Source organism: Eleutherodactylus coqui, chromosome 9, assembly GCF_035609145.1.
Source record: "Eleutherodactylus coqui strain aEleCoq1 chromosome 9, aEleCoq1.hap1, whole genome shotgun sequence".
NCBI lineage: Eukaryota > Metazoa > Chordata > Amphibia > Anura > Eleutherodactylidae > Eleutherodactylus > Eleutherodactylus coqui.
In genome coordinates, this window is record NC_089845.1 from 102,536,647 (window position 1) to 102,559,558 (window position 22,912).

General features: G+C 42.5%; 1 protein-coding gene across 6 annotated transcripts in view; it reads right to left on the reverse strand.

The window, feature by feature from the left end:
• Positions 1-1,474: 1,474 nt before the first annotated feature.
• Positions 1,475-22,912, reverse strand: part of NCOA2 (nuclear receptor coactivator 2) — a 76,357-nt gene continuing 54,919 nt past the window's right edge. For 2 of the 6 annotated variants that reach the window (XM_066578249.1, XM_066578248.1), the window contains exons 12-22: positions 22,230-22,436; positions 18,411-18,626; positions 16,018-16,144; positions 15,714-15,879; positions 15,323-15,604; positions 14,775-14,888; positions 13,988-14,432; positions 11,620-11,794; positions 10,777-10,975; positions 8,777-8,863; positions 1,475-5,095 (exon numbers count right to left, since the gene is read on the reverse strand). In XM_066578249.1, coding sequence (XP_066434346.1) covers positions 5,084-5,095; positions 8,777-8,863; positions 10,777-10,975; positions 11,620-11,794; positions 13,988-14,432; positions 14,775-14,888; positions 15,323-15,604; positions 15,714-15,879; positions 16,018-16,144; positions 18,411-18,626; positions 22,230-22,436 — 2,030 coding nt within the window. In that variant the 3' untranslated portion in view covers positions 1,475-5,083. The remainder of the gene's footprint in view (positions 5,096-8,776; positions 8,864-10,776; positions 10,976-11,619; positions 11,795-13,987; positions 14,433-14,774; positions 14,889-15,322; positions 15,605-15,713; positions 15,880-16,017; positions 16,145-18,410; positions 18,627-22,229; positions 22,437-22,912) is intronic. The other 4 variants (XM_066578250.1, XM_066578252.1, XM_066578253.1 and 1 more) reach the window with 4 other exon arrangements.

Consider the following 22,912-nt stretch of genomic DNA (forward strand, 5'->3'; position numbering starts at 1 on the left):
CAACAATTTCCTAACACACTTTTGCGGCAGGAAAGCCATGGAAAATCCCCCATTGCTTCCCATTCAGCAGACACAAGCCGTTTTCTATTTTACAGAACGCAGACAGCTGAAAGGACAGCCGGTATTCTGTGGACCGATCTGCAGACTACAGGAACGTTTATTCTAACTATCAATGTCCCGCAAACTCTTCGACTTGTAAAGGAAGGCATTCTCATAATTAATGTAGAGATTCAACTAAGTCTAACTTGCCAATGTGTTAAACTGTGCCACAACTTTGTCTTGCCTTTTTAAAGGGTTTGGTTGTGTTAAGAAACCACGTTGCAGCAAGTGATGAGTGTTGGGTTAAATTTCGCTACATGGTTATATTACAGAATTGATATTTATTTAACGGTATGTTTACCCAAATGTACTATAAACTTTTTCTTCCGCACTGTATTCTGACCTATATGACTACATTGCTTTAGATGGCCCTGAAAGGTAAAGAGATTTCACATTATTTGCATTTCACATTCATTGGTTAGCATTGTATAAGAAAAAACAAGAACAAAACATAAGTGTCTCTATGCCTGGTGCTCAATACGGTGGATGCAAAATATATGTAGGAGGTAAAGAACTAAGAATAAAAGTGCCAGGAGCCCCACTCCAGCCAGAATACATTGAAGAAAGACCACAAAATCGCTGAAAGATTTTAATTGTGTCACAAATTAATTCACTTGCAATATAGGAAAAGAACAAGCCTGTATAGGGTCTTTTTAGATGTGGACTTACAGGGCTCCCTTAGAATATTCTCATAGTGTAAAACATGATGTGGTGAAATCAGACTAATGTGGATGAGGAGATAAAAAGTATTTACATTATATTTATGTCCAAAAAGTGCAATTTTTTCAGTTCCACACACCTGGACACGCCGCATGATCAGACTTCAGTACTTGGTGGTTTTAAAAACAGGAGCATAGTTCTCTTTGTGAATTAGCCAAGTGAGGTATACGTGTGTAAAAGCATATGAACATGAGAAGGACTGAGAGATGCACAGCACCGTCGCCGGGGGTCAATGAAGTTGTTGTTTAGGTGTAGAACAAATTCAACCATTGGGAAATCACAATTCTACCCAACACACTGGTCCTGCAGGGCATGCGGGAAATTAAATGAAAGCGTTTGTGGACATAGTTCTCCTTTGAAAGTGAATTGCTACCTTTTAATGCCACATTGTTAATCTGTGCCGAATAATGTGCTAATATAATTTTATAGGGGTGCAAGCTCTGGTGTTCTGGTGTAGAGCTCCAAATTCCCTTTATAGTTAGATGCCTGAATTATAGCAGGGGGCTAGACTGTAGGTTTTGCAATGCTTATGCAGGGAATATGGATCTCTATTAGAGATGAGCGAGCGTACTCGGAAAAGTACTACTAGCTCGAGTAATTTGCTTTATCCGAGTATCGCTGTGCTCGGGTCTGAAGATTCGGGTGCCGCTGCGGCTGACAGGTGAGTCGCAGCGGGGAGCAGGGGAGAGCGGGCGGGAGAGAGGGAGAGAAAGATCTCCCCTCCGTTCCTCCCCGCTCTCCCCTGCAGCTCTCCGCTCCGTGCCGGCACCCGAATCTTCAGGGACGAGCACAGCGATACTCGGATAAAGCAAATTACTCGAGCGAGTAGTGCTTTTCCGAGTACGCTCGCTCATCTCTAATCTCTATCAGAAAAACCAAGCTCTCCATACAACTTCATAGGTGTCAGATAGTTTTAATATCCTGGTTGGATTAATATTTATATTTACAGAAAATGGTATCCAAGGGTAGACATTCACTTTAAGAAAAATGTGAAACTTCTAAAACTTTACTGCAGCACCATGTTTGCTCTTTAGAAAGGTCACTGGTTGCGAAAAATGCAATAAGCCCACAAATTATCTTCCCTCTGGGTGATGGGTACATTTTATGCCAAGTTACACTGTGAAAACCAATAACCAAACCAGAAAAAAAAAAGTTTTAAAAGTTATTACAGAGTAAATAAATGACATCTACATAATATATTTATCATTTCAATGTAGAATTCTGATAATATATAAACACAAGGTTTGTAAATGAGCAACATTAAAGACGTTGGCCACTTCCGGGTTAATTCCAAACAAAAAGGGTCTTTAATATGAATGTGATCCTTATTGTTCTTCTTAAATACCGAAGCCATGACCCCTGCTTGGTCGACCTCTTCCTACCATTCTGCCAGCTGTCTCATTCATAAGGTGGCCACATATAGAGGGGCTTATGGCCAGAACCCTCATACGGCCTCCTCCATTGTGACATACCATGCAGGCGCACTGGAGGAGGCCGAGTGAGGTTTCTGGTCTTATGCTCTCTATATGAGCCAACCTTTTGAGTAAGACAGTTGTTGGTACAGTAGGAAGGGGCCGATCAAGAGGGGGCATGGCTTCATTAGTTTAGAAGATCGACACAGAGACTGTAATAAAGGTATATTAGTAACGCCACTTTCAGACAAACATAGTTGATCTCCATAATAAGGAGCTTAAGTGAATTGATGCATTTCTTCATATGGCCAGGTTTTTCACGGCTGTCTTTTTAAAACCGCAGCATGACCTATTTTTTGCCTCCACATTGCGATTATTTTCTATTGAGCAAAGGCCAGTATTAGCCCAGTAGAAAAAAAAATGATAGCAAATAAAGATGAAATATTGATATATTTTTGTAATGTTATCTGTAACATGTCTTGTCTGAAACTGGCCTACGGGTCATGCATCCATATGAAAAATGTTTTTGCTTAGATTTAACCCTTTCCAATCCACTGCCTGATGTCTTCCAACATTCTGATTGAAGCTTGTAAAGCGCCAATGTCAGAAGATGTCCGACAGGGTATTCTTACCAGCTATTGCCAGCCACTCCGCTGTCGGAGCCTCTCTGGCACGCACACACTGGCTTTAGCCAGCAGATGGCACCATAGTATAACCGAAAAAAGAGAACGCCTTTTAGGAAACTCTGAATCCAAAACTGGATTGGAAGGGGTTAACCCTAAAGTGGCCAACACACCATTAAAACAGATTTAGAGACCTTCAGTTCTTAAAAGGGGTTTCTCAGGGGCATACCTGTTTATTGCAGATGAGGAATGCAATTGATGTCCTTACTCTTGGGCTGTGGAGGAACTCTGTATATACAGCCAAGGTTCTTGAGATCTAAGAGAATTCACTGCAATAAATATTTTCTATCCTTAAACCATTTAAGGACAAAGTTTGGCGTAGTTGTTTTTATTTTTAGCAAGAAGTGCAACACTGAAAATGATTTGGATGAACTTAACAGCACCTTTCCTTTATACACTGGGGGGAATCACAAGACCTAGTAAAAGTGATGCCTCTGTGAGAATCGCAACTGTTTGTTTTAGGAGCATGTTACAAGGCTGCTCTACTTTTTACCAGTTGCCACTATCATCCCGAGTGTAAATCTGAAGCACTTCAAATACCAATGCCAACTGTGTGCAAGAGCCCGATGGTTTCTCATCAATGGTGGACAAGGTAAATTACAGGGTGATCTCCTCTAAAACATTTTTTCTTTCTAGAGTTAACAAAAAAATGTACACATTTTATTTTGGATGCGCTCTAGACTAATATACACCTCAGATTATACAGAATTTGAAGCAAGACGCTGAATTTAGAAAGAGTTATGCCTACAAACTAGTTCTATCAAAAGCGTTGTGACCATGAAAGCCACACAGCGGCCACACAGTTCAGAAATTACCTATATAATACTGAAGTACCTTTTTTTTTTCTTTTCTTCCAATGGACACACATTTTTTTTTTTCTTGTTTTTTTAATTATTTTTTTACAAAACAAAAACGTTTACAAATAAAAACCTCTTTTCAACTTAAATTATTGCTCGGTTACACAGAAGCTATATTTTATGTACCATAAAAAAATCCACCCTGTTATAGGAAATTAAACCTGAAGAGTTTGGAAAAGTTGGATTTCATAAAGATTCTTTGCGAGTTAAAATGTTTCGGTAATGGCGGGAGTGGACACATTGAACAGAGAGATGAGGAGGCTATCCACAGATTAACCCCTTCTTGGCCTCATACATTTATTTAAGCAACTCAAATGTGTAGAAGTGGCAGCACTGAAAAGCAACCGGAGGTGACATGCTTGTTCTTCAATGAACGATAAAAAAAGGAAGGGTTTGCAATTAGGTGTGTAAAACGGTTTGCATCCCATCATCTTCAAATTAAAAAAAAAAAAATTCACATTCAGCTATACGTAATTATAATGCACAGCAAAGCACTTATAGAAACAGCAGAAGGCTGTTCTACAAATCATAGAATATATTTTTGTTAAGAGATCGTTGTACACTCCCTGCTACAATTGACTAGCCTCGGAAAACATAAAACATCTAAAAAGAGTAGTCAAAATAAAACCTGCCTACTTAAACCATTTTTTTTTCTATGAAATACCCAGTTTGTGTAGGTGTAGAATAGTAATCCACAGTGCCTTTAAATTTAGTCATGCTTTTGATGCGGTGCATTTTTGCAAAAAACCTGTCTTTCGCCCATAAATTTATAACTTCCCACCCACAAATAAAAAATATACATTTCCAAAATGAAGGAAAATGGGGAAAAGCCTTCATGTGGTAGCAAAAGTATCTAGTAGGCTAAAAGCCCAAGAAATATAAGGTTAGAAACCAGTGTCAAAAACTTGAGAAAGAGGAAAAAATGAAAAACAAGAAGAAAAACAAAAAAAAAAGCATATTTTTCCTTAAATACATACAATTAAATACATTCATTTCAAATAGTCCAATGAAATTTGCCTGTCCATAATGACTCCACAGCAGGTATCTAAGTCGCACTAAGGTGAATGCAGTGAACAGACGGGACCCCTGTCTGTATTCTAGCTCCACACTGCCCGGTGAAGAGGCTGCATCACGGAAAACACAACTTCAGTTTTGAATCTGGAGGCAGGTCAGATCACCTCAATAAGGGCCTGCAAGCTGGCATCTCACACCAGTCTATAAGAACACGACCAAGGTGAAGGTAACTCTTCCAGACCAGAGAAAGGTTCTCGTTGGTCAGCAGAAAGACAACACATCCCCGGCATCTTTAGGGTCAGCAGTACTTCTGGAACAAAGAGACAAACAAAATACAAACAATTAATATCTCAAATCGAAACAAAGTTGCCCAAACAGAACATGCATTGTCACCTCCTTTGGGTTTGGTTGTTTTCTACATTTCAAATGAGTGAAGTAAAGGAAATTAAAATGTCATGTGACTCCCTTGCACTCCGTTAACCGGCAATGGGCATCGTACATCAGCTGAAGCTTCGTTTCCTTTTGTGCAGCACGGTGGATTATATTAAGGGCGGCTTCATATGAGCGTAAGTCGCTGTGTGCCGCCAGCATGAGACAGTCGCGCAGCAAGCATGAAATGTGTAAGCGGCAACATGGGAGCCTATAGTGGATTAGTACAGCGTATAAAGCGCATAAAACGGTGTCTGCTGGCACTGCGGTGCAATAGCTTTTCTTCCAGCCTCTCAGACCCATCTGCTCCTCCATGCAAGCTAAGTAGCTGCTAAACGTTTACCTTGTTTTATCATTTTACACTCTTACACAGTTTTTTAACTTATACATGACTTGGCATGAGGCATTAATCTGTTCATTAGGATAGTTAGGTCTCCCCGTAGTGTATATATTGCCATAAACCGCATAAACAGCTTTCTAACAGACCCTATGGCTTCATGCACACGGGCGGGGCGGGAGCCCCACTGCGGAATCCCATCCTGCCCGCAGCATGACGACATTACTTACCAGTCCGCATCATCCATCTTCTCCTCCCTGCATGTTGGCGGGCACGCTGGCATGTGAGCGTGCCAGCCAGACGGCACGCCCGCCGTACGTGCGAAGTGAAGATTTTTTATTTTTTTTTTAAAAAGTCTACTGCTTTCGCATGGAACACCAGGAGCGACAGCTCCTGGTGTGCCGCAGTCCGGAGGGCTTCCTTTGACTTGCATGTGCAATATGCTAATGCGCCGCTTCGAGTCAAAGAGGTGGTGCTATCCTCACTCTAAGTCAAGTCATCACAAAGGATAGCCAGCCTCCTCCTACCTCTCGCTGCCATCCGCTTTGTGAATACGTCGGGGCCTGTAGTGCTGAACTCTTGCACATGCACTGTGCGCCCCATACATAGACGACGTAGGAGGGGAGCACCAGATGTGCACGAGATTTCAGGTTTAATTTCAGCACCCGATACTTTTGTTCCCAGGGTGATAAGCCAGTACCAGGTGTCAGGCTGTACTTACATAGCTTGAGCCATGACACAAGGATTTATTAACACTTTTGCCCACTATGATAGACAAAGGCACCATGACAACACCGCTAATCCAGTTACAGACCCAAAGAGAACTGAGCATGATAACGGTCTTCCCTCGTTTGGTTAGACCGACCGTTGGTGAAGCAGAGGGGCAGGGAAACCCCTTATCTGCAACAGGAGACACCATGACAACCCAAAATGAAATTTTCAGTGGTATTGCTTGAAAGTGAAGCCAAGAGCAAATACTGCAAAATATGTGTAAGCCATGGCTTCATAACTGAGAACATGACATTGTCATATTAGCTTACAGCGCTGGACCCCAGTAAATTGTGCATTGATTTTAGTACTAAGTGCTAGAGGTGAAAGGCTACACAGACAAGCTATATACAGTGATACCTTGGGTTAAGAGTGCCTCAGCCTACAAGCTTTTTGACTTGAGAGCAGGGTCTCTCCCGAGTTTTTGCTCTGATTTAAGAGCAAAAACTTGGATTAAGAGCTTTGCTCTCAATGGGGGCTGCCGCTGGTGCTGCCGGTGGCTCCACTGAAAGCAATGGCCTGCCGGCAACCCCTGCAGTGATTTTTCGAGGAAGGGCTTTAAATATAACCCCTTCCCTGAAAAATCTTCCCTAGCGGTGGTAAAAAATATATACTCACCTGTCCGCCGCTGCGGGGTTCAGGCGTGTCTAGCCACCGCCTGTTCTCCCTGGATTTTTAATCCCTGCCTGCTGAAAAGCTTCCGAGCAGGGCAAGGAGAACAAGCAGCGGCTAGACGCACCTTAAACCCCGGAAGACAGGTAGGTGAGTGAGTGAGTGAGTGAGTGAGTGAGTGAGTGTGTGTGTGTGTGTGTGTGTGTGTGTGTGTGTGTGTGTGTGTGTGTGTGTGTGTGTGTGTGTGTGTGTGTGTGTGTGTGTGTGTGTGTGTGTGTGTGTGTGTAAAAAAAAAAAATTTTTTTATTTTTTTAAACTATAGCTAGGGATGATTTTCAGGGTAGGGCTTATATTTAAAACCCTTCCCCGAAAATCACTGCGGGGGTGCCGACGTCTTATTGCTTTTAATGGGGCGACGTCATCCCTATTGAAATCAATGGGAGAGCTTTGCGATCCGGAACGGATTGATGGCTTTTCCATTCATTTTAATGGGGAAAATTGAGTTAACTTACGAGTGTTTTGGGTTAAGAGCTCCGTCACGGAGAATTAAAGAATTACACTCTTAACCCAAGGTACCACTGTACTTAAGAGTAATTGGTAATAGTACAAGTTTAGCATTTCTGAGGTCATTACCCTTTCCAGCAGTATATGTTCAATTATTTATAGAAGTTCTACTATAAGTTGAATGAAGTTTAATGGGTGAGCAGGCAGAGAACACACGAATCAAGTACTTTTGCCACTGCCAAGATCCAACATTACAGTCCCAGAGAAACTTACAAAATGGTTGTCCCACAAATTACATGTACAAGCAGATAATGTGCGCGGACAGCGTCTTCACGTTGGCAAATCACATTTATCATTTATGAAGGCTGAAAAACCCATCGGTGCAGATATAATGTGTGACATACATTCAACAATGTCTTTAAACAGTTAAAAGAAACCTCTGCCTGCACTCCCAATGAACAACGTACTAAAAAGGGCCAAATCACTTAAGTCCCCCCCCCCCCCAACCATAAAAGAGCCCCAGTAATAGACAACTTATGTAATAACATTTTGTATGTAAAACTGCACACAGAATATAGAACATATGGTTGCAGCACTTATTCTAAAAAGCGCCTGACGTTTGTATTCAAGGCCTGATGCTGCACTACTCTTAGGCCACCTGCAGACGGCCCGAGGACCTGCAGGAACCAGCGCGGCATTCACCTCTCTCGCGGCTCTTTAATGTGCTGGCTGCAGGCCAGCCGATGCATGCGCAGAGCGGAGCAAGCGGCCGGGGAGTGAGATTTCTGCGAGCCCCGCACAGAGATAGAGCATGCCGTGGTTTTTCGCACGTGATTTCAAGCGGAGAAATCGCAGCCATCTCCCTAGGATTGCGTTTGCTAATGGCAGCTTTCACGGGCGGAAATTCTGCGGGAAATCCAGCCACAGAATTTTCCGCCCGTGTGCAGGGGCCTTAGGTCATTAAAAAGTTAGCAATGTATTAAATATTTTTGTGCTATTTTACCAATGAAATGCCATGGATTATCTAAAACCCTACAAAAATTGGTGTTGGCACATTTGTAACAACTCGAATCATGAAATTATTTCATTAGTTAGCCCACATGGTGAACGCTATTCATCTTGTGAAAAGAAAAACAAGAAGCAGCAACTGACTTGCAGTTCAGTACAGGCCGGACACAGGAAATGGAGTGGGGCAAGTCGTACTGAGTGGTGCTTCTACCTACATATTGTCGACTGCGCGATTGTGAAACAATGCCTTATGTTCTAGACCTTATTCTTCTAAGTAGGGATCACCAGTAGACAGATTATATGATGCGTTCTGATACCTTACTGCACGCTTACCCTTGATGCATCTCCTTGTTTTATCATATCCATTCCAGGTAGCTGGTTTGGAAATAGACTGCCTCCTCTCAGAGTGGGATCACTAACCTGGAAAGGTAAGCAAATACCTTTCAGCTTACAGATTACCAACATCCCTGAGGGCTCCTGCACACTGGCGATGGCGATATCGGGCAGTGATTCATGGCCTATCATCGCCCTCACAATGCTTCGGAAAACCCCTGGATGGGAGGCATTTACACATGGAAACAGCCTCGCATCCCTACGGGGGTTCCCTTCATCCCCGCGGAGATCGTGATGTTCTCCTACTGAGAACAATGGGCGATATATCACAAAAAAAAAGGATATGCTGCAATTTTTTTTCCACGCAGGAATTAAAACACTGCAAATGAGAATGAAACAACTGAAAATCATTGGTTTCGTCATCATACGTTTTTACTCACTCTCGTATCGCAAGAAAATCACATGATTTTCTCGGCAATGTGAGGAAACTCTTCTAAGTCAACGTAAAAAGTTGACTGGAATTCAGTGCAACACACATGCTATATAAAATGAGAATATTCTATAAAGTGTTAATAAAATTATGTTTATCCAGGACAATCGTTTCACAACTGCTCGGTCCTTCCTCGTTACTGCAGCTGATTACTGGCTACAGAAGGCCACTGCTCTGGCCAGTGATTGGCTGCAGCAGTCACATGTCCCGGTCAGCAGCAACCACAAGGGACACAGCGATCGGGAAAACCTCTTTAAAGAATAGGTTCACCTTTGAACATCATTTTACATATTTTCGATGTATAGCTAGAATTACATAAAAAGGCTTGAGAAGCCTTGTACAGACACTGCTCAAAACAATTAAGGCACTGCTTAACTCTTGGTGATGAAGCCGGTTTGTGACTTTATGAACAAGTCAAGTTTGGTAAATCTGGTATGTGTTGCAGAGAATAACTCTGTAAAGGCTTTGCACATCCAAGACATTCTGGCATATTTTTTCACCATATATTGTACTTCATTTAGGTGGGAAGAGTAGACTGATACGAATTGCGTATGTTTCCTGAAAACGCCCAAATTTCGGAAAAAATTTTTTTCTATCTTCAACTGCAGTAATGCCACGTATGAACATACATACCGTATACGTGTTTTTCATCATATATTTTAATCTGTCTACTTTATTTTGGAAGCACATTTGGAAAACTCTACTCTTTTTTTAACAATTTAGGAGACGTAGAAACGTAACATCAATTATTAAACTGAAGCACATAATATTTTCCTACACCAAGCCAAGTGTGCAGAGGTGTCAGAATGATAACCGCCAGAAATATCCACATTTTGAAAAACATACCCCTTAAGGTATTCATTGAGGGACGTTAGGAGTATTTTGATTCCCTGTCTCTTTTTATGCAAATCACGGGAGGAAAAATTAGTGTCATTTTTTTTTGTAAATGTGTGATTACTGGGTTTTTTTGTACAGCGTACATAACAATTAAGATATGCACCCCAAAACTGACACCCCTGTTACTTTTGTGTACCGAAATACCTCCAATGTGGCCCTAATTTTAAGTCTCTACACACAGCAAGGCACAAAAAGAAATGAGCAAATTAGTGACTTTCAGAAGACAAATTTTGCTTGAAAATCATTTCAGGCGCCATTGCACACTAACGCCGCCTTCACACGGGCGAGGGGGGGGGGGGGGGGGGGAAGGAAAAAAAACGCACGATTTTTCAGCAATGCAGGAGTGCGAGAAAACGCAGAATTATGAAACCCATGATTTTCAATGCCTTCATTCCCATGTAAGAGGTTTCTTGTCATGTGATGTGAGATTTGGAAATCGCTGCATGCCCTATCTGTCTGTGTTTTGCTATTTTTTTCTCGCCTTGTCTTGATGCCATGGCTTTGATAACCTGGACTGAAATTAAGATGGAGCATACATCCGAAAATATTTGCATTGGCACAGGATTCTATCACTGAGGCTCTTGAAAAGCAAGTAAAAATGGACGGGGCTTACCTGCTCTGGACCCATAGAGGATAGTCCTGATGTAGGCACAGAGGTCACTGAAGTCATATTGATCTGTCCAGCCATCTGATTCATGCTATTCATGCCATTTCCATTGGTTGCCATTGAGACGTTGATATTCATATTGGTATTATACATGCCAGCACCAGTTTGTTGACCAAAGTGTGGTGGAGATGGTTGTGAAAACATGCTGAAAGACAAAATAAGATTATAGACATCTACTAAAAACACTGCAGTATCACACAGGTAATCTTGAGTCCTTAAAGATGTTGTACCAAGATTACAAGCTATCCCCTGTCCACAGGATATGGGACAACTTTCTTATCGATGAGGGTCTCACCATTGAGATCCCCACCGATTTCGAGACTGGAGTTCCCATGTCCCCCTCCTCCTCACCATGGGCTTACTGCACAACTCGCAGTCAGGCAGAGACTGAATGGAGCGCCGGTCACACAAGACTGCTGACACGCTGTTCACTTTCAATGGGACAGGCAGAGATGGCTGAGCAGCAAGAACTTGAGTATTTCAGTCAGCCCCATTGAAATGAATTAATGAAGCGCCAACCGCACATGCTCAGCCCATGCTGCATTCATTCTGAAGTCACTGTGGGAGGAGAAGCGACCAATGCATTAACAGGTAGAGGGGGACACAGGACACCCGTTCTAAAGATTGAGATCGCCACTGATCAGCAAGTGTTTCCCTATCCTGTGCATAGATAACTTGTAGTCTTGGTAGAACCCCTTTAAATGTCAACTGCAAATACAGTAACTCAACAATATGTACAACTGGAAGGTAAACATGGGTTAATAGTGACAAAATGCCCCAACTTTATACCTGTTTCCTCCATTATTTGTCTGCGCCCATCCATTCATGTCAGCGGACTGGTACGCTGGGTTGGCTTGTGACTGTTGCATCATGGGACTCTGCGAATGGGCCATTCTGGGTGACATAATTGGGCTCTGAGGAGTCGTTGCCCCAGTGAATCCAGGGTCTGACTGCTGGCTCATTCCTAAAGAACACAGTCGTTTAGACTTCGGTCACACATCACAAAGCATGCAACACATCAAACAGAAAGACAAGCACTGTAAAGCACCTACTAACACCAACCAAAGAGAGATCAGACCCAAAGCATAGCAGAAATGGTAAGATCCTTATGGAGAGATGCATGATTGCATAGGAAACAAGTGAAGCAATCCCCTGCTGCGTCTGTGAAACTTTAACTACTTATTTAACCTTATTTTCTAATTTAGATTCAATAGATTACATTCTTCGTGGAGGATGTGAACTCCGGTACTTTTCCTGTTCACCTACTGTATAATCCGATCTGGTCGCCGTCCTTTTCACTAGTGCTGATGAACATTATAAAGGTGGTGGGATTAACAAGTGCTCAGTGGAGTGCAAGACGGTAACAGGTTGGTATGAGGAACTAAAGACGTGTGCGCAAATATGCCCTACATTTATAGATTAACACCATGAACTTCCCTAGCACAAAAGACAGTCTGTGCTACGGGCCTTTTACATGGGGCAATAATCGGGCATGAATGTTCACTTTCCCAACCATCGCCCTTTGTGAATGTACACGTGACGAGCTGACGAACCAGCAAATGCTCATCCATCAGCTGATCAGGTCTTTTGTGAACTGTAAGTGCACAGAGGATGTGCCATCGGTAATGATAGAACTGCAAGGGGAATGCTCATTCCCCATTAACTTTCTATCAGCCTGTGAGAAGGCCAGGTAAACGAGCACCAATCTCACTGATTGGCGCTTATCAACGGGAACACAATCACATGTGTAAATGGCCGTTTAGTCAAGAAAGACTGTGCTGTATGCAGAGGTGTAAGTTAAAGTTTCCAGTCCCTCAAACTAAATCTATAGAATGCCCTCCAACTATAATGTACCACTTGTTCTGGTTTCCATTGATATGGCAGAGGTTGTCGCCCTACTTAGGCTCTAGAGCCGTGGTGCAATTATCTGTGCTCAGTCCGGTCGGTCAGCCATTGCTCGGTGTCATCTAGTCCTAATGACCAAATCTGACATAGTTAAATAGTGGTTGTATGGTTCACTATAAATGCATGAAACATTCGCATTGGAAGAGAAGCACAAGCCAGAAGAAGTGGAGGCTATATGTAAAAAGATGAAGATGTGATCTAAGCACAGGACAGGTCAACGCCAGAAACAGAGCAGAGGAAAGCTTTATACAAGCACAGTAATGACAAAGCTCATTTATGTTTATAGGCTTGGCAAATTCGGTGTACTGGCCTAGTAGTCACAGGTTAAAACAAATCTAGGAGATGTATTAGATTGGTCAATGGATGTTAATGACATGTTAGTAATCACATGCAGTTAAATATGTCAACTTCTGAGATATTTGGAACTGTACTTTAGTTGCAGGGATCAAGAGAATAATGAGATTTTATTATTTTCACTCTTGTAAATGCTAAAAGTGAATCCATTGCCAACTCCAAATTCAGTCAATTATATTGTAGGATGAAACAATCAGTATGTAGATGGATTCATTTACTGGGATCAAGAGGCATTGAGGTCATAAATCAGATTAAAATCTTTAAAGGGGTTGTTCAGTTGAAAACTATTGATGGCCTATCCTTAGGATAGGCCATCAATAGTAGATTGGCAAGGGTCCACTGCCTAACATCTCTGCCGATCAGCTGCAACTGGGCTTTTGTGCTCATGTACTGAGCTGATTTCAGCAGACAGCTCCATTCTTACCGCAGTGGCCAGGCTTGGTATTACAGGCACTGAAGTTAATTGGAACTTAGCCCACAACACCAAGCCTGGCCACTATAGTAAGAACTTCGTGCACAAGGACAAAAGCAAAGCTTACAGATGATTGGCATGGGTCCCAGGTGGTAGACTCTGACCGATCTACTATTGATGGCCTATCCCAAGGATAGGTCATCAATAGTTTACAACTAGACAACTCTTTTAAGCGCTGTGAAAATGAAAAACTGATTCCAGCATATGTAAGAGTGAAAAACTTGCGATGACTATTGTTCAAAGACTGGTTCTTTGTTTGCCACCCAGTCACTTCCAAGAACTCGTCAAGCCTATGAAGACTGCTGATACTTGAAACCCCATCAAGGTAAGGGGCTGGACTGCAATGTACTGCTTTGCAATAGGTTGCAGGCCTAGCGACACTAAAGAGATTAAGCAAGACCTGCACTTAAAAGTGGAAGGTGGTACCTGAGCTGGCAAACTGGAAGGCATTGTGCTGAACTGCGGGATTCAAGACAGGCCCATACTGTCCTCCCATACTCCCCATGATCCCTTGGTTAGCCAGATTCATCTGGGAGCCATGCAAAGAGCTGTGAGAGAGCGACTGTGACCCAGGGCTGGGGGGCACTGGGGAGAAAGGACTGGTGAAAGGTGGCGGGGATGGAATTCCAGTACCGTAGTTTGGAGGAAAGGGAAACTGCTGTGCATTGGCTTGTGGTATCCGAGGGCTGCTTATTGATCCTGACATGGCTGCAGAAGCCACCATGTTTGGTGGCATAGACAGTCCTTGTCCTCTCATCAGCATGGCCCTGTGTTGCACTTGCTGCTGCTGCTGTTGAAGTTGTTTTTGCCGTAGGTGTTGACTCAAGATCTCCCTTTGCCTTTGTGCCATCATTTGTGCATTGATGGGCCCCTAAAAGTAGATTTGAGAGACTTTACAAACTGCTGCTTTATGTAAATGTATTAACTAGGCACAATATTAATATGCATATAAAACATGGATCATTTTGTGGATCCACAATAAAACTTTAAAGAAGAAAGAGAAGAATTTGACTTTATTTAACACATTAACGTACAACTCTGTTCTTTACTATCCAAGATCATGCATCCTTTATAGGACTTACAATGTAGAACTACTAAAAAATGTCTCAATGTTTAAAGCTCAAAGACAGAAGACTTTCGGATGATCAACATTACGTGCACTTTCATACACTATAGCTTCACAATAGGTAAAAAAATGGCTGCTTGAACTCACAATGTGCTCTACACTAATCGTTACCTGCTCCCTCATCTGTGCTGGTACTCCTGGCCTCATAGGCATGTTCATGTTGGAGACATTATTCATAGGATTCATTAGTGGTAGCCGATTCTATTAAACAAAATTAGGAGTCAGTGATAACAATTAATTATCAATGGACATTTAAGAACACTTTTCTATGTATTTTCAGATATAATGGTTTTCTGCACAAATGAAATGTATGACTGCTGAGGATTCCCACAATCACTAGGGATCATTAGGGGGTCACCAAGACCCTCATTCCTCTTGACTACATGACTGCAGCAAAGGGGAGTTTAAATGGAATTGAGTAAGTGCCCTGCCACACCATTCAAAGTCTATGAGAATGATGGAAACAGTTGAGTAAAACACCTGTTGATTCGGCCAGTCCCAAAGACAATGAATGGAGGAGGAGTAGTGGTGCTGCCCCCCCCCCCCCCCACCTCCCTTCCTTTAAGCTAACCTGCATTGGGGAAAAAATGAGGAAGTACAATAAGTAATCATGTGAAAAGGTTAAAAAAAGATACCTGCTGTGCCTGTTGGAGCCGATGCTGTAGCTGTAGCCGTAGCTGGTTTGGTTGGTTTTGTACCATTCCAGTGGGCCTCAATCCAGGCCGGGTTTGCATGCGCAGCATTCCATAGTTTGGACGCTGCCCCATAGGGTGGAAGTTCGGATCCTGCATTTGAGCATAGCTATTCTGAGCCATCTGCCCTTGAGCAGTGTAAGCGTGGTTAAACAGAGAAGCTTTCTGTTCCATGATCAGGTTTGTATCTTGACTAACAAATGATTCTGGATCAACACTCTGACTCTAAAAAACAAAAATCACAAGATCTAATTAACAATCAGGACCTAGATATACATGCTATGATTTAATAATAAACAAACAAGAAAAGTATATCATCAACCAGGAAACTTACCTGGCTGACTAGTTCTGGTATCCCAAGAGCTCTGTCAATCTCCTCCAAACCATCAAAATTTCGCAAAGCCATATAAAGCTGATCGAGAAGGTTCCCCTCTTCACTTGGAGACACTGATGAAGAAGGTGGTTGACAAATCAAGTCTTCCGATGAACTGAATTGCTGCCTAAAAATGAGAGAATTGAAGCCATCACATAAATATTAAAAGAATTCCATTAATCACATTTTTTACTGTTTCTCTAAGGTTTTCACATTCCATCCACATCAAACTGGACCCTGTTTGAGCTGCATGTAAGAAATTTACCTGTTCTGATTGCTGAAAGTTTGATCAATAGGCAAAATACTATCAGGCCATGGAGCCGTTTGGTTAGGAGGTGCCTGCTGCTGGGCGTATTGTGGTCCAGTCATATTCATGTCTAGTTCAGAAGTTCCTTAAATGCAAAAAAGAATTTAGTTAATTATGCAGTAAAGTTTAAGAATTTATTCGTAAGGTCAGTTCTCTGAGTAAAACACCCTTTAAACATCTTGATACGGCCCAAATAACGAGCAGCAATCAAGGAGATTGGCACTCGTTTAAATGGCATTCACACAGACTGCATCAGACTGCACTAAAGGTGAACAATCCTCCATAGACTCTCATTGCCATCATGCCCCATACACTTTCATAGCGGTTGGCCTGTTGTCGACGGATTGCTGCCCTGTTTACAAGAGGTAATGATTGTGAACAAAGGTTTGTTTGTAAAAGGACTCCAATAAAGCATTTCTATTAAGTTCTTCGAAATACATCTTTGACAAATGCTGCAGTTGCTGCCCGACATCAGTGGGCAAAGCTATGTTCAAACAGATGAATCTGCATCTTACTTTTCTGCATGGATTTCGCCTCAAAATCCGAGCCAATGGATTTGAACGTCAATATACAGTGGATCCACAAATGCGGATTTAGCCATTATCAAACAGGCAAATTTGATTGCAGACTTTCCAACACAGATTTGGTGTGGATTCCGCATCAAGAAGTTACACGTCACTTTTTTCCCCATATGCAGAAATTTAAATCCACATATGGAAAAAAGTAAAATGACAATAAAATCCCCACTCACACATGCGTTTTTGTACAACGCTACGCTAAACGCTGTACAACGCTCCCATTCGTTTCAATGGGGCTGCTCAAACAAGTGTCAAAACGCTGCGCTTAGACAGCAATGCATGTTCTATCTTTGGCCATTTTCAGTTGTGCGTCGCCCATTGAAGTGAATAGGCAGTGGTTTCCGCACACTTGATGCTGCATTTTTGGCAGTGCTAAACAAAAGTCCTAACTACCCTACTTTAAAAAATAAAAAAAAATCAATACTCACCTAGCAGGTGCTGTCTGGGTCCCTGCCGCTAATTTCCAGGCACTTGTCATCGCCGACAGAGCATCTTTTGCTGGTAACGGGGTTTGAAGACCCCGCCTCCAGTAAGAAATTTCTCCGACTGGTTCCTCGAGTGCTGTCTCAGCCAATCAGAGCCAGCACTCAATGAACAAATCACAGCCATTCAATAATTGGCTGTGATTGGTGCATTCAGCGCTGGCTCTAATTAGCCGAGCCCAGAGTTCAGCTAATCAGAGCAATCTCTTGCTGGAGGCGGGGTCTTCAAACTCCGTTACCAGCAAATGATGCTCTGTCGGTGATAAGTGTCCAGAAGCCTGCAGGAGCGCCAAAGAGCATAAGCAGGGACCCGTACGGTGCCAGCTAGGCGAGTATTGTTTTTATTCCTAGCTTCACTGAACACAGCTGAAAACGCAGCCAAAACGTTATCAAAAATGCATGACAACACTGCTGTTACCGCAGTAAATGCAGCATTTCTGCAAACGCCTGTGTGAGGGAGGCCTTACAAGATGATTTGTTGTGGATTCTGTGTCAAATAGCCATTGTGTGAACATACCCTGATGGAGAATAAAGCATGTACAGATGGTCCCCGACTTGCGAACAGGTTCCGTTCCGGGAGCCCGTTCGCAAGTCCGTTTTGTTCGCAAGTCGAACAAATGGTATGGAGCGGGTGGATCCGGCTCCATACAACGTCGGTTGCCGGCTGTTCTCACAGCGGGCACCCGGCGGCAGCAGTTCCGACGAGCCGCGCCGCTTGTCAGAACTGTTAACACTTTAAATACCGCTCTGACAGCGGTATTTAAAGTGTTAACAGTTCTGACGAGCGGCGCGGCTCGTCGGAACTGCTGCCGCCGGGTGCCCGCTGTCAGAAACAGCCTGCACCCGACGTTCAGGGGGCCCATACAGCGTCCCACGATGAGATCGCGGGACGCTGTGCGGTTGCTAGGCAGCCGGGGACCTCCTGAAAGGCCCCAGGGCTGCCTATGCAGAGTGCCCATCAAGCGCACGGCTTTATAGGCGCTCTACATAGACAGCCCTAGGGCCTTTCAGAAGGCCCCCGGCTGCCTAGCAACCGCGATCTGACCGGACAGGCTTCTATCAGGCTTGATAGAAGCTTGTCCGGTCCCTGCACAGCATGATGTAATGCCATAGCATTACATCATACTGTGCAGGACAGATAGTTCGTATCTAGCGAAATTCGTAAGTCGAATGTTCGCAAGTCGGGGACTATCTGTACCGGTTTTCATAAAATAAGCAACAAGAATAATCAGCCTTTATTAATGAGATATTAGGATGCAAGAATGTGACTATCCAGAATGGCCTGACTTACCTATACTCATAACAGGGGACAGCATCATTGGCCTAGGACATGTCTGGTTGCTGGGCCTCATTGGAATACTTGAGGTTGGACTGCGAATCATGCTCTGCATTGGCCTGTTCATGGCACTGCCAGTTGTGGGACAGGCTGCTCTCACAGGATTTGCTGTCTGTGTACCCCACTCCGGCGACTGTAACGTTGGCCTAGGACCATTTCCACCCATAATTCCTGAAAAACAGTCAATACTACTTTCAGTAATTTTTAAAGTTTAAATCACATGTATACTTAATGAATAATGCTTAGAGGCAGATTTGGTTTTCTTTCCAGTTCGTAACCCCTAATGTATGACGTAAATATATATTCTAGAAGCATATTAAAGGGGTTGTCCAGATGAGCCAACCCTGTTAAGGAGCATAACTATCAGAAGATACATATATGCCTGGATTTAGTAAAGCATTGCATACTCCATAATTCACCTCTGTCCAGAAGGCTTATGCTCATGGGATTCATAAGGTAAAAGGTCTTCCATGTAACTTGCTAACATTATTCTACACAGACCTTTGTTGCAGCCCATGGGAACATTAAATTGCATGACACTAAAATTTATATACAACTTGGACATGATGTTTACTTTATTAAAGGGGTATTCTGGTACCGTATATACCGACGTATAAGGCGACGGGGCGTATAAGACGACCCCCCAACTTTCACCTTATACGCCGGTAATACAGTGGAGAAAAAAAAATCAGTACTCACCTCCCCCGGCGGTCTGTCGCGCTCCGGCAGGCTATCGCTCCCATCTGGTCCCGGCAGAACATTGCTTTCTGAATGCGGGGCTTGAAATCCCCGCCTCCAGAAAGCTAATACACACGCCGTCAGCCAGTTACAGCCATTCAATGACATCATTGAATGGCTGTGATTGGCTAAAACACACGTGGCTTCAGCCAATCACACTATTCAATGACATCATTGAATGGGTGTGATTGCTAACACACGTGCGCCTTCAGCCAATCACAGCCATTCAATGATGTCATTGAATGGCTGTAACTGGCTGACGGCGTGTGTATTAGCTTTCTGGAGGCGGGGATTTCAAGCCCCGCATTCAGAAAGCAATGTTCTGCCGGGACCAGATGGGAGCGATAGCCTGCCGGAGCGCGACAGACCGCCGGGGGAGGTGAGTACTGTTTTTTTTTTTTTTGACACTTTTTTTTTTGTATTACCGGCGTATAAGACGACCCCCGACTTCAGAGCAGATTTTTCGGGGTTCAAAAGTCGTCTTATACGCCGGTATATACGGTACTTTTTATTTTTGTTATTCATGACAGACAGGTCATCCATATATTATCAGCAGGGACCCGCAGCTCAGATCCTGCTGATCAGCTGATTTCTGGGCCACTGTCATTGCGGTCAGCGCAGGAAGCAGAAAGCACTGACTATAGTGGCCAAGGTCAGTATTTCAGGCGCAGCCCTGGTGAATTCAATTTAAAATGCTTGTCATCAATAGCAAAAATAAGAGTCCCGGTATACCCCTTTAAATACACTAAAAGCTGCATGTATAGAATACTGACATCATATTATATAAAAGGAGAAAACTGTGAAGACTAAAAATGTTGGGTGACTTGCGAACAAGTTTTGGTGAGACTTGAATTGCACAACACAAGCTGCTGTACAGTGACCAGATAGCTCCCCCTGGTGGACATTCCATACAAGTTAACTAAATTGCAATTTAAATGATACCCTTATGAATCAAAGGATTTTATAACTTTTATATATATATATATATATATATATATATATATATATATATATATATATATATATATATATATATATATATATATATATATATATATATATATATATATATATATATATATATATATATATATATATATTATACATATAATGTAGTTTTATTTAATGTTGTTTTTCTAAATAGAGTGAATTTTATTTTACAATGTTTATATGGCTTTTGTCATTTCCCCTTAAGGACATGCGCCCCCCCCCCCCCCCCTCAAAAAAAAATTGTAGCTCCTTTGTTTATTTATCGATGTAGCTGTCTAAGGGCTTGTTTTTTGCAGGAATTATTGTATTTTTCCATGGTACTATTTAAAGTACCAAATAATGTAATAAAAAATTTCAAAAATTTTTTTTAAGTGGAGTAAAATGAAAAAAAACAAAAACACAAAATTCCATCTCTTTCAGTGTGTCTTGTTTCTACAGCACACAAACTGCAATAAAACGATATAACTTTATTATATGGGTCAGTACAATTACTACAATACGAAATATACATTTATATATAATTTTTTTGCTGTACTATTATCTTTTTTGAAAGATATTTATTTTTTTTTAATTATTTTCTGCCGCCATCTTCTCAGCACAATAACATTTCTATTTTTCCGTCTACATAGTTGTGCGAGGGCTCATTAATTGCGGGACTTCCTGTAGATTGCGTTGGTACTATTTTGGAATACATACGACTTTTTGATCGCTTTTTATTGCATTTTTTCTTGGAGACAGGGTGACCAAAAAAGCAATAGCATTAGATCATACTGCGATCGAGGAGGTAATCTAACAAGCTACACCACAGGCATGGCTGGATAGGCATTCTGCTAAGACAGCCCTGGGGCCTTTCAAAAGCCCCTGGCTGCCATGACACCTTGTGATCTCATCAAAGGGAGGCTGTACGGGACCCTTAAACCTCGTGCAGGGCATTTAAAGGGTTAACAACTCCAATCAGCCGTGCGGCTTATCCGAGCTGTTGCCGCCAGTTGTTGGCTATAAGAAAAAGCTGGCGCCCACGTTGCACGAAGGGAGATCACAGCGCAACCTCTCTTCATACATACCCTATATCCTATAGCGGGAAGGGGTTAAAAGCAAAAGTATCACTTCTTTGCCAATTAAAAATCAGATTTTCAAACATTTTCCATTTTTTTAAATCCGTTTTTTGATGTAATTTATTGTGAGTATATGACTACTTCTTACGTTACTGCACAGGAATGGGTTGTGTCGAGATACTACAACTTGGACAACCCCTTAGTGACCGCCCTAATGTGTTCCTACGTCCTGCTGTTGCAGGATGTGTATGGAGGGAGATCACAGCGCGATCTCCCTCCATACAACGCAGGTGCCAGTTGTTTATTACAAGTGACATCCGCGGGCAACAGCTCCGACAAGCTGCGCAGCACATCGTGGCTGTTAACCCTTAAGTCTGTGTGCCGTAGAAACAAGAAGCACCAAAAAATTGCAGAATTTCATCTTTTGCCATTTTGAATTTTTTAAAAGTTTTCCAGTACATTACATGGTACATTTAATACTACCATTGAAAAATACGACTTGCCCCGCAAAAAACAAGCCCACATACAGCTATGTCGATGGATAAATGAAGGAGTTACAATTTTTTTAAAAGGGGGAAGAAAAAAGAAAAAGAAAAAAAAATTAAATCACTAAGCAAAGTATGCTTTTCTATACAGTAGCGACAAAAGACCATGACAACACATACTGACCCAATGCGTGCCAAAAGGATGCTCTCGGCAGACACTAGGCGTATGGAGGTCTATGGATAGATTCGCCATGTACAACAGGATCCGTCCTGACGAATGCACCAAATGTGAAAGGAAACAAAGCCTAACTTTTAGTGGCTCTCAGGGGTCAAAATCTCTGCAAAACAGCTGTATGTCAGTTTGTGTGAAACCATCAAATACATGTATACAGCAGCTGCATAGTAAAACAAAAGTGAATACAAAATGTAATCCAGAACAAACTTCCAGGAACAAATAACCCTACGTCAGATGATGAAAAACACACAGTAAATCAGAGGTCACCTACCAGGACTACTGTTGCCCACTCCCTGTCCTCCCATCATTCCCTGACTGCTGATCATCCCAGAAGGTGGCATGGCAGAAAAGGGGCTCGTATTCCTCATTGGCTGAAAGGATCCAGCAGTGGTCTGGTTTTGTAATCCGATGTCCAAAGGTACATTCTGGTTTGGTAAAAGTCTTCCAAGCTGAAGCTGTGCAGCCCGGGCATTGAACACTGCAGAGACATAATGTGAGAAAAATGCTAGCACACACGTCCACGGTTATTACTGCTGTACATCTCATAGGATACAAATATGAAATGGTTAATGCAACGTGTAACAAAATCTTGCTATATAGGTTTATATGATGGAAAACAGAAGAGATTATAGCAAAGATATAACAGATAATTCCCTTTAAAGTAATGTCTTTCATATCAATCATTGCTTCCATGGTCATGGCTTAAAGGGGTTTTCCAGGGAAATACTATTGATGGCCTACCTTCAGGATAGGTCATCAATACTCGATTGGCTGGGGTCCACTGCTCTGGACCCCAGCCAATCAGCTGATCGGGCACCTGCTGTCAGCACTGCACCACACAGGGGTAGGGAGGAGAAGCTGTTGCTCTGACCCCTGTGTAGTGGCCGGCGCTTTTAACTACAGATGCAGCTCCCATTAATTTTAATGAGAGCTGTGCCTGCAGTTACAAGTGCT